At 39.1% G+C, this 12,870-nt stretch overlaps 1 protein-coding gene across 10 annotated transcripts in view; it reads right to left on the bottom strand.

The window, feature by feature from the left end:
- Positions 1-12,870, bottom strand: part of LOC106955225 (ankyrin repeat domain-containing protein SOWAHC) — a 55,354-nt gene that overhangs the window by 27,807 nt on the left and 14,677 nt on the right. For all 10 annotated transcript variants that reach the window (XM_015045281.1, XM_015045279.1, XM_015045278.1 and 7 more), the window contains exons 4-5: positions 11,043-11,225; positions 2,292-2,336 (exon numbers count right to left, since the gene is read on the bottom strand). In XM_015045281.1, the coding sequence (XP_014900767.1) occupies positions 2,292-2,336; positions 11,043-11,225 (228 nt within the window). The remainder of the gene's footprint in view (positions 1-2,291; positions 2,337-11,042; positions 11,226-12,870) is intronic.

Here is a 12,870-nt window from a genome sequence, read left to right on the forward strand (position 1 = left end):
AACCCCAGCAGAGTTCCGCCCGTCACCTAGCAACCCCAGCAGAGTTCCACCCGTCACCTAGCAACCCCAGCAGAGTTCCAGCACTTCTAGAAAGCTGGTTTTGACCAGCTCACTAGAAACCACTTCTCTACTTCTGCTTTTCAAAGATATACCGCTGCATCTGTTTGCAGCCATGGTCACACGACAGTGTAAACATTGAGTTGGGGGGCGTGGCCAGCAGCAGCTTATTTTGATTCAAAGTGACAAGACTCCCTAAAACAGTTCAAAACAGTAGGAACAGAACAGAATAAATCTCATTATATAAGAATAATTTTTTGCAAAAATGTAATGAATATGTTTTGTATCGCCCATAAACCTATCCAAATCTGTTCCAGGACGCATAATAGACCTCCTTTAACTTAACAGCTTAGTCTGTTTTGATAGAAATTTTTATAGTAACATTGATTTTGTTTTCTCAAAAATGTGATACATTTTTACATTACTAGCTTTATTACATCCCATGTGAGTTGCTCCCAATTTCCCAGTGGGAAATCTGACTTCCGAGGGCGTTCCAGTTGATTTTCTGAATGGGACGTCGGAATTTCCCAGTTCTCAGTCAGTAAAACTGGAAAGCAGCATTAGCATTAGCAAGCTCCACTAGTGTGACGCAATTTCCTCAATAATGAAAGAAACTTGCAAGCATCGTCTGGGGGAGCCTTTGTTTTTCTGCTGTGATTCATTCACAGCATTCAAAGGAAGCACGTTGTTAATTAAGACACGTTTGTATTTTTGCAGCATCTTCTTCAGAAGATTTGTTTCTCTGTAGTGTAGAAAAGAGAAACTCGTCCTGGTTGCCCTTTAGCCCCGGCGGGGGCCTCGGGCCGAGGAAGGGTCACGATGTCATTAGCGATGTTTAATCAGCGGCCTGTGGGGCCGGCGGCACTGTTTACCTGATACCTCCGTGTTAATTAGAGCGGCTGAGCAGCTCAGAGGGAGGCCGTCCTTCAACCCGACAGCGCAGCGCGGCTCCGGGCCAAACGCTCGCTGCTGCCTCACTTTTACAAAAACACTGAAACTGATTTTACAAAGCTAAACAACATCAGAATATATCTGAGAAGGTAAGGATTTCTAGAGCAAATATCTTAGTACAGTTTAAATAAAAACAAAACTAACTTACAAGTACCTTTTCAGTAAGATATAGAGGCTTGTTTTACGTAAAAGCCTTGTTCCATTGGCAGATTCTTTAGCTATTTAGCTATGCAAGTGGAACTAATACTTTTTCATCAGTATTAATGAATTATTGACTTAAAAAGCTCCTATTCTTGCTGAAAGTAAGGCAGTATACTTGAAATAAGACAAAACTATTTGAAGCTACATAAAAATACTTGGTAATACTTTGTGTTTTTGCAGTGAGGTAACAGAAGCAGTCGGCTCTCTGACTGAACAGCAGCAGGTTCCAGAGCCGACCTCTGCTCATCTCCAGTTACCCTGCTGGTTCCACTCTGACAGCAGTGGGAGGCCGTCGCAGCCAATGAGCAGCCGGCTCTGCGTCCCAGACGCCAGTGATTATGGGGTATCGTCATGGGAACGGTTTGGGGGCAGCATGTTTGGAAGCTGGCGGGTAAAGATGCTCAGCAAACATTTACACTGCAGGGTTCACTCACACACACACACACACACACACACACACATTACCTCTTTCTATCTTTACAAGGACTCTGCATTGACTTCCATTCATTCATTCATTTCAATTACCTTTACTTTACTCTATATCTAACAATTAACATTAACATCTCTCACCATAAACCTAAACTCACTTTACGTCTTAGTCCTAAACCTAACCAAAGGCTGTCCAAAGTGAGGCGCGGGGGCCATTTGTGGTCCTTGAATTTATTTTGTTTGGCCCCAAACCACAGAGTGGTACTAATTTGGACCCCCAAAACACTTTCTGTAAATTTTTTAGAATGAGCTTTTATGTGGCAAGTTTACATCATTTTAAATGGAAAATGTTAAGAACGCCAAGAATTTGTCTTTATTTAGCTTTCTCTTTTGTCTTTTACTTTGATTTCATAATCAATTGTGGCACAAACATGTTTTCACTCAAAAACAGACTTTCATGTATGCTAAGATATTTGCATCTTAGTATACAAATACGGAGATAAAGTATCATCTCAGTAACACAGAAAACCGATTGTTTTTACGTGGGTTTTTTTGTCTTCAGGAGATTGTTGGATGTACCATAAAATACCCTAAATAGATAATTTAAATGAGTACAAACACACACAAACACACACCGTTTCTCTTAAACTCACCATGACAGACGAAGCAGTGACGCTCCTCGTATCGTCCTCTTCACTCTGCAAAACATCCACCCCACCAAAACATTTAATCTGATTCATGGCTTTTTTAAAAACACATTGACATTTTACATGTTGACAGTTTGGTTTTGAACTGGTTTTTGACATTTTACTGTCAAATACACTAAACCAGAGCCGACTCTGTGTTATACGACCTATGAGTGATCAACACAGCTCAGTTAATATTGGCTTTATTTCATCCATGAATGAACGCATGTGCATTACACATCTGAGATTATTATAATAATTATAATTATAATAGTGGGAAAGATTACAACACAACATAAAACATCAGATGGCTGTTGAAGATGTACAACACTTGGAATAACAAACTCATTTAAAAATAAGTTTTTAGATGAGGATAAAAATGTCAAACAAGATTCATTTGTCCTTCAAGTGATACTGACCTTCTAATCGAACATCTATAAACCAGAAATGTGTGATTACTCGTGTGCTTGGGCGTCCCCTGCTGGTGCAGAGGCCTTTGAGCTGACAACGTTGCAGAATACCAGAATAGAATTTAAATGTTAAAAATGTTTTTTAATGTTATGCATTTTTCTTAAAAATATTTTCCTGATTTTCTCCAAACCATTAGCAAAACATTGACGACAAAATAAAACCAACAGAAATTGAATAAGTCTTACATTTTTTAGACTAAACATTAGTCTAGTGATGTTTAGTCACTGTACAAACTGTACAGGTTTTTTGTACAGTTTGTACAAAAAACCTGTACAAACTGTTTTTTGTACAGGTTTAAAATTTCGAGTGGGAACTGGTTTTGGAGCAGTTTATGGTTTGGTTTGTTGTTGTGTTTGTTTTATGGAGTTTACTACCAATTTCTGATATTGTAAGTAAACTTTTGGACATAATTGAAACTGTTTTGAACTCAAATTTACCTCCGTGCTGTTTTTGGGAAATGTGAGTAATTTTGGTCCGATTTTATATTTCTGCTTGAGGCAAATTTTAAAAGTTGGTGATGAAGTTTTATGGATGTTTGGTACTGGTTTGTAACATGAGTGCTGGTGTTCTTGGTTTTCATTTTGAACCAGGATTAGTTTTGGACTGGTTTTAATTTTTGGTCTGTCATCTTGAGTTCACCATGGCAACAGTTTTTTTTTTACATCTGGATTTAGACTAGTTTCCAGTCTAGATTAGAATTGGTTTCAGTTATAAATTTAGTTACACATTTTAGGCAGGGTCTGTCTAGTTTTAGATGATTTTATCAGTTTTATTGGTTTAATTGTTCTTTTGTTATTTTCAGTTGTTGATTTGATCCAGAATAACTCAATGATGCAGCAATCCAGACTCATACTCGCTGTTCTTCTCATTGCTTGGGTTGGTTTTAAGATATGAGCTGAAGCCTCTTATTTTTGGTGTTGATGAAGAATCCCTAAGAGGATTGTTGGGGGGCGAGACGGGGGAAACAATCGCCTCTTTCCTGCAGCGTCCCGGTGTTATGATGGACGTTAACTGTGTTGGTGTGTTGCTGAGGAGGGAGTCCCAGGAGACGAGGAGGAGGAGGAGGAAAGCTGCTCTTCTTCTACCTCATTAGTAATCCAACACAGTCTCAGTGAGGTGTCTCACTAAATGATCGTGGCTTGTTTCAGAGGTGAACTAAAGGTAAGAAAACAAGAATTTGGACGTCCACAGTTGCTGATTTAATGCTTGCTGAGAAGGTTTCAGTTTGTCAGTTTATATCTGAAGAAAGAGATTATTTCTGTGGTTTTATTTGGGGAAAAAGTCCACAGAAGTAGGAATTAAATCTTCAAAAACTAATAATTCAATTAATAGATAAGATCGATTTAGCCCTAGCCTAAATCGAACTCCAGTTTGTTTGTTTAGAGAGTGCGGTTTGTTTGAGTTGGTGTGAATATGCAATTCAACTCTAATGCTGACCAAAAAAGCGAACTCTGGCCTGCAATACTCAGCCTTGGTTCAATTAAAGTGAACTCTAGCTCAGTTTGAAAGCATGAGAACGCCAAGTAGATCTGAGGTCGTTTCAAAAGCAGGAAGCGAATTATAGTGCATGGCATTCTGGGTAAACAAAACAAATGTTCAAGTCTAGCGCTGCAGGAGAAATGATTCGTGGTCTTTTACTAGAGACAAAAAACAAATTCTACAACCGCTAAAATATGACGGCGTCCCATTTTTGTTACATTTTGATTTTGAAAAAGGAGGAAGTTGCGCTCAGTGTCTCCTTCTGAAGTTTTTGTGTCGTTCTTGGTGCAGCGCCCCCACAGGTGAGGAGGGGAACAGGTTTATCAAAGGATTGGGATTGTTTGACACAGAGCAGTGTGAAAGTGAGCTATAGCAGCTGAAAATGTAACAAATGTTGCAAGGCTCGGTCCAATCTAACCGAGCCTTTAGGGTGTCCTATGGATGTTTTCACACCATTTTTCGTTCACTTTTTTTTTGGTCCGCATCAGAGTTTGATTGCAGATTCAGACCTCCCCGAACAAACTAGACTTCCTAGAAAAACCAAGTAGAGTTCAATTAAAGCGGACTAATCAGGGCTGGTGTGAACACACCCTAAATGTGCTTCTTCACACTCAGTAGAGTAAACTGTGTGCTGACAGCTGCTGTGGTTGGTGAGAGTTCCCTCACGAGACATGGCAGCTCCCGCAGATCTGACTCCATGTTAAATTCAGCTCCGTCAGTTCGGAGGAGACAGGAATCATCTCCAGTTTTTCCTCCGTTTTGCATAACAAAAGCTTTTCCCAGCCACTTCCACTCCTCCGTCTATTCATCCTGTCAAAACACAGCCGGCTGGTTTCTCCTCCCCCCTCCTCAGATCTTCTGTCAGACCCCCCCGCTGCCTCCTCTTCATCACCATCCAGGAGTGGCTCTCTTGTATGCCAATTGCCTGTCCTAATTGCTGGCGTTTACAAGGTGCTGCCGGGCGTGGAAGCCCTGCAGAGCGGGTAAAAGAGGCAAAGAGCAAAGGGGGGTAAAACCTGGGGGGTCGAGTTGCAAAATGATGGAGGAGACGCAACATTTAGAAGGGAGAGTTTTATCTGATGATGTTTCCATTTTAGGCTGACATGACCTTTAAAGTTTATTTTTTTCTTGTTCTCACTGAATAAAGACACCTGACTACACTGCAAAAACAAAAAATGTTACTAAGTATTTTGGTCTAGTTTCTAGTGCAAATATCTCAGACTAGAAATTAGACAAATTTAATTTACAAGTAACTTTTCAGCAAGAAGTAGTAACTTGTTTTGAGTCAATAATTCTTAATAGAAAGAACTATTTCCACCTGCAGACATTTTCACTTACAGCAAGACATTTTCCCCATTGAACTCGAACCTTTTAATGCTATAATCACTATATTGACTTTAAAAAAGCTCCTATATCCTGCTGGAAAGTTAGATGTGAGTTAGATTTGTCTTAGTTCAAGTGTAGACAAAACTAGACAAAAATACTGTTTTTGCAGTGTATGGCTTAAAAATAAAATCTCTGATTTCCATTTTCAGTCAGTTTTTTTTCTCGCTTTCTTTCCTAAAACAGAAATTACAAATGTCAGGAAATATTTTCAAAAAAAGGCTTTTATTTCTATCTCTCCTTCTGAGTTGTACGATTGGAGTATTACGACCAGGGCACAATTTCTTTTTTTAATTGTTGAATTACGATAATATATAAAATATAAATGTCTTTTTTCAGGTGTACTAAGACTGTTTTAAGTTGGGCTTTATGAAGCAAAAAAAATTTAGCAAATATGTTTCACATTCTTAGATATTTATTTTAACCTCTTATTTTATTTTTTTATGAAATGTAATTGCTTGTTTTATTTTTAGCCCTTTAAGATCTCAAGATTAAAAGGACATTACAAATAAAATGTATTATTTTTATTAAACATTTTAGATTTATATTTAATAAACCTTTCATTGGTTTTAAATATTTGAACTTATTTACTGCAGTTTGTTTGTTTTGATGCTTTCTATGAAAACTTCCACGTCTCTAAATGTAAGCACTCATAATTAACCTAAATAGCTAATAATTAGCGCTGAACTCGTTGATCCTTCCTGTTAGAAAGGCTTAATATCATCCTCCAACAACCTGAGTCCGCTCATCAAATCCCCAGACGGTATTCGATTCTGCACCGCCACCAGAGGCAGACTCATCCTGACGATGAGGAGAAGTTCGTTGCCGGACCTTCGTCATTAATTCACGTTTTTTAACAACTTGGAGGGTCTGGAACTGAGACGTTACTCCACAGTCCAGAGAGCCGGATCAAAACGTATTAAAGCCTCCGATGAAGTCCGCTCCACTGACACAGGACTAAGCTTTATGACTGGAGAGACTCCATAATCCCACAGAAGGTCGTTAGGAGCAGGGAAGGTGGAGTTTCACCCATCGTTTAGTGAAAATGAAGTTTGAGGAGGTTAAGTCAAACTTCTGAAACACAGATGTTGGCGCAGAGATCTGAAGGTATATTAGTAGTGATTGTATCATCTGAGGATCTAAAGGCTCTTCTTATGATGCACAGAGAAATGAGATGCAGATTTCTGGTCTTTGATTATTGTAAAGAATGAATAAAGAATGGAAAACTGATTAAAAAAATTAATGAGTGGAGAAACTATGGTATGTAGAAAAATTCTGACTTTTAAAGGGGATCTATTATGCAAAATTCACTTTTTGCATAATATATAATTCTATTTAGGTTTCTACTGCTTCTAAAAACAACCGCAGCACGTAAAAACAAAACACCTAGCTGGTTTTTTACAATAAGTTTATGCTTTTTGGTGTCTGGAAAGGAGCTGTTTCAAAAACCTCCCGATTGTTGAGTCACACTGCGCCATTACCTAGCAACCCCAGTCGAGTCCAGCCCATTTGGTCAACTGATTTTACCGCTCTAGTCGCTGTACAATGGCTACTAGAAAAGACAAGTGTTTTGTTGTTGACTTACCATCCAGAAATCACTTGCTGCATTCTTGTTGGTTGTGCAGGAGGCTCTACTTCAGCTTTTCAAAGATATCCAGTTGTATAATTGCACCTCCATTTGGAGCCATTTTCACATAGTAGCGTAAACATTAAGGTGAGGGGGTTTGGCCAACAGCAGTTTATTTGGATTTAAGGTGATAAGACGCCCTAAAACAGCTCAATCTGAATGGATCTCAAAATACATAGAAATGACTAGATTAAAATCTCATTATCTAAAAATGACTTTGTGCAAAAATAATATGTAATGAACTTGTTTTGTGTATCCCATAGACATATTCTAACCTGTTCAAGGAAGCATAGCTATGACCTATGATCGGTTAATACAGCAAGCATTTTTCACCAGAGAGTGGCCCACATCATATTTTTGGGAGTTAGCTGCATTTTTCTCTTTAGTTTGCAAACTGGATGTCTGTCTTTTAATGACATGAAACTCTTTTTACGTTTTGGATCTACAATGATTTAAATGTCCCTTTCATAACAAAAATCCAGACTTCTTTAAGTCTGTTTCCTCTTGTCCAATTAGAATTGTCTGCTGATGCTTGTCTAAAATATACAGGGCTGTAACTCCTTTTGACTTGATAATTTTAACCCATGTTTGGACACTGCTGCTTTATGGTGTTAAGACATCATTTCATGTATGTCAAACTGTTATATTTGGAGTATAAAGAAATGAGAAGTGACTCATTTCCCAGGTTTGTGCCTTTACTTCTCTTGCAGGCTTGTCTTCCTCTGTCTCTACCTCTCTTTCATTGTAGCTGAGTCCCTGCTGACAGTTTGAGCTGCTGATCTCCTCCTTGACCTCGGCAGGATCTTTAACTTTGCTTCTGTACTTCACAGAGAGCAGCAGGAACGCAGCTGTCTCCGTTCACGTCTGTTTCCTCAGTGATCAGAGAAGACAACTCCTCACATGTCAGTGTCTTCGAGCGAGGGAAAAAACAGCGGCATGTGTGGAGTTTTAACCTGAGACTGAGGCATGCTGGGAAGTGAAGGCGCCAAAAGAGTCGGAGGCCACAGAGCATGATCAAGCTGTTAACGCAGCAAAGAAATGCTCATGTGCTTTAAACTTTGAGAAGTCATATCCACAGGATTCAGCTGTCAGCTTTAAAAGCAGTAACTCAACTGACAGCCACATCTAAATGAAAAATCTGCAGAATGTAGCAGTTATTTTACACGATTAATCGCCAGAATAATTGATTAATCAATAGCAAATAATTATTAGTCGCAGCCCTAGACTGAAGCACACATGAAAATGAATTCAAGGATATTCAGACCTAAGCGATAAAGCTGCAGAAACAGAAACAATTTTTATTCAATTAATCGTCAGAATAATTTATAGATTAATCAATTACTAAAATAAGTGTTAGTTGCAGAACTGCTCTAAGCTTTCTACTTTACCTTTATGTATTAAAGCTGCAGTGTGCAACTTTTATATAAAATGTTTTTTTACATATTTGTTAAAATTGTCACCATGTCATGAATGATCGTGACATTCCACCTCCACCTTCCACCTGAGCCGTATGAAGAGATGCATCGCTCCCGACCAAAAACAACCAATCACAGACAGAAGGCAGGTCTTAGTGCTGTCAATTAACCTCATGTACTTGCCATAAAATGTGCTAATAAGTTACCATTACAAGGAAAACTGTTTATCTGCCATCATCGGTGGCTACGCTAACTAGCCTAGCATTCACAACATGATCTGCTAACTGGGAAAAACTGTAGTGTAGCAGGAAACAAGGAAGGGAGAGGAGGATGGGGATTAGCAAAATTGTGATTGACAGCGCAAAGAACTGACTATGGGCTCTGATTGGTTGTTTCTATTTAGCACTGGGAGCACTGGGAGAAGGCAGAGGAGTTCAAATTTATTCCCAGATTATCTGTCTCACACCATGACATGGTGACAAAAATGTTTTATAAAAGTTAAATCCTGCAGTTTTAATGCCACTTATTATTCTGCACAAGAACATTTATGAACACAACTACATATCGTAAATAATAACTATTGTTTCCCAGGATAATCCCTGTCCATGCGGCTCTATAAACTCTTGAAGATCAGGAAAAGCTCAAACTTCGGTCCTACAGCAGGACTCTGAGCATCACACGAAGCTGGAACCAGTAAAACCAGCAGCTCCCTTCCAGTGATGAAATCTCTCCCCTCATTATCATATTAATTGAGATTTCCCAACAATCGTGTTTTGCTAATGGACGGATTGAGAGGCGGCGAGTGTGAGTGAGGCAGTTTTAATGAGACTGATACCCGCAGCGCTGCAGCGTCTTATCTGTCGATGGGGAGCCCGGCCTTATGTAATCTGCCCTCTCATTCGCCGCCGCCACCGCTTGATTGTTTCTGATGAAAAAGCCATTTTGGAGCCGCCGCTGCCTTCTGTTCTGCAGCGTGGCCCTCGTTGTCGGAGACGTCGGGGGGTCACGGGGGTCAAAAGAATTATGATTATAGTACAGCATCGTTCGGCGGGCTCGTCGTTGCCCCGGTGACCCCTCCGCGGAGACGGTGATGAAAGTGGAACATGAGCGTTTTGTTGAGAGGGACGGCAGCCGTTGTTCAGTTCAGAGGTTCGTCTCGACACGGTGGGGCCCGTTTAGGTCTCTGATACCCGGCAGGATGAGATTCACATGTAAATCAGCTGGAGATTCAAACTCAGCCTGAACTCAACACACGTTTGCTGACACCAACAGAGAGGGTCGTTCACAAACCAATAAATAAAACTGAGGGGAAAATTACAGGACTATAATGGAGATGATTTTTTTTTTTTATTTGGCCTCGATCTGTAAGTTTAACCCGTAAACATCTGAGGCGTCTGATCAGACATGAATAAGGTTGCATCTCCCTGGAGATTGTGATGCAGAATAAACATAATGGATAGTTATGTTTTGTACATTAACTATCCAAAAGCTGTTTTGTACATTAATGGCATATTTTCCAGCATCACATATCGTCTAAAAACTAACAGTGTGATTTTGCTTCCTTCTCATTGGTTCAGAAGGTGGAGTTACTAATTGTAAATGGTGGTGCGATATTTGATTCAATGTTGATTTAAATACTTTCATACTGATCTAGTAATAAGTAGTAGGTACATAATTCATTGGGAAACCTATTAATAATTTTATGTATAACTTATTTTTAAAATGTTTCCTGCCCATATGAACAGCCATGGTGGTATGCGTTCATATTTTGATCAGCAAAATATCTGAAAATAAAAGCATGATAACACTTATGGAGTACAAATTTAAAACATGATAGTATTGTATTAAAACTGATGCAAAGTGTATATCAGTAATTCTCTTTTTCTTGTGAAAAAAAGACAATATGAATAATTTTCGCATAATTTCTAAGTATATTCACACAATATTGCTATTCTGACCCACATTTCTCACCAGTAGGTGATGGTAATGTTCATGAAATTGATGATTGCCAATGGCCAATAAAATCAAGAAGAAGACAACTTCAAATCTGAGTCCAAGCAGGATTTCACGCAGCATCAATAAATCACCATTTTTACCATGCATCTAGATAAAAAGTCACACAAAAAACACTGGTTTATGGCTCAAGACTCCATGAAAAATGGCAAAAAATTTTAGCTCTCTTGAAAATGTTGTTCACCATGGTGCGAACCCACTAGCCAGGGGATCTAATCGATTTACAGGGTTTTCCATCTCGATTTGGAAGTTACAGCTGGACATATCATGGCAATGTTAGACACACACTCTCATCTGACCATGTGTCTGATGCCGTTTTACTCCACTCACCCTCCTGGAGATGGTCACCTCGCTGGTCACAGAGCAGGAGTCGCTCCTTGGAGACAGTAGGTCACATAAGTTTGCGTCTCCTCCATCGCCACTGGAGATCAGATTGCTCACACTAATGGCTGCAGGGATCACCAGGTCCGGAGGCCTCGCTGCTCTCTGAGGAACCGCTGCTGACCGACGGGCCTGGAGAAATGAGGCAGATTCATGTCAGAGCTACACTGTAAAATGATTAACTGGTTCTGATTAACATCAATGTGTAGAATGAGGGTTTGTTTCCACTAAAGGCGTCTTTTCAAGGAACCAGTGGAATTTTCTGATGCAGTTTTAAATCCAAAGCTGGAGTTTTTTCTAGAGTGTGTAAGGTGGACCAACCTAACCCAACCTCAGACTCAGTCAGACAAACATGTTAACAATCAGAGATGGGCAGAGTACCCAAAAATTTTACTCAAGTAAGAGTAGCACTACGTCAACATATATTTCCTCAGTTACAAGTAAAGAATACCCATCCAAGAAATTACTCAATAAAGAGTGAAGAAACGTATTCAGTAAGAAGGGGACTGATGTACTGAGTAACAGATCAAAACATAAATCATTTAATATTTAAAAATGACCAAAATACAAAATTATGTGGAAATGTTTGTATTTTAAAGACCATAGTTCATATAAATAACGTAATTGCAAATAAATAAATAAAAAAATCTAAATCTATTTATTTTTATAAAAAACTTAAGAAACTAACAAAACCTGCAGGTCTGGTGAAATTTTGGTTAAATCAAGTTCAGTAACTCAGTAGGAAAAGTATTTGTAAATTTTACTCAAGAGTAACAATACTTTGTAATACTATTACTCAAGTAAAAGTAAAAAGTACGGTGTAGTAGAAATACTACTAAAAGTAATTTTCTCAAAGTTACTCATATAAATGTAACTAGTTACTATCCACCTCCACAAAATATTGTGCAGCTTTGGCATTGCTAGCTTCATAATCAGTCTCAAACAGTCCTTTATTTTCCTTTGACTTTAACTATTACAGATTTTGAATCACTAAAGTCTGAATACAGTCATCTGGAGGAATGACAGAGTGCATTATTTACAAAAACATAACATTTTAGGTGTTGAACGTCGGAGACAGAACCTTCATAGTCTGTTCTCAAGTAGCTTTAACATTAGCATATTAGCATAATAGCGTGTTTGCTGCTCCACAAAATGTCCGCGTGCCTGTCACAGAACGCGGCGCTCACCATCACACGAGGCCGGGGCCTGTTCGGTCCAATTAGGCCTCAGTCGGCAGCAAACGCCCGCAAATGCAGTTTAACATCTCACAAAGCTGTGATTGTCCTTTAACTGGGGAGGACGGCAGTCCCACGGGGGCTAATTATCACACAAACTCCCACTCAGGTCCACAGAGTCTCACCGGGAAGGCCCGAAAAAAGCAACATCGCACCTATCATTCTGATTCCAGCTAATTACTTCCATGTTTACATGGCGGCTACTGTAAACAGTAATGACACTACTTTGCATTTCAAATAAGACTTTTAATCCGGAATCGGTGCAGCTTCAGCCGCTTCCGAAACGACGTTCTGGTATGTGAGGAAATTCTACTTAACGGCATAAATAGTGGGGCTACTATTAATATCGGACATCCATGGGAAAAACAAGTTTATCTCTGTGTGCTTAATAAACTGAACCTTAACTCGATTTGATTTGAACCAGAAATCAGGAAAAACAAGTTTGCCATTCAGTTGCTTCAACTAACAATTATTTTAGTAATCGATTTTGATTTAAAAAATGGTACATAATGCAGATTTGTCATGTTACCCTTTCATATTAT

This window comes from Poecilia latipinna, unplaced genomic scaffold, assembly GCF_001443285.1.
Source record: "Poecilia latipinna isolate Pla-1442-1.1 unplaced genomic scaffold, P_latipinna-1.0 Scaffold718, whole genome shotgun sequence".
Lineage (NCBI taxonomy): Eukaryota > Metazoa > Chordata > Actinopteri > Cyprinodontiformes > Poeciliidae > Poecilia > Poecilia latipinna.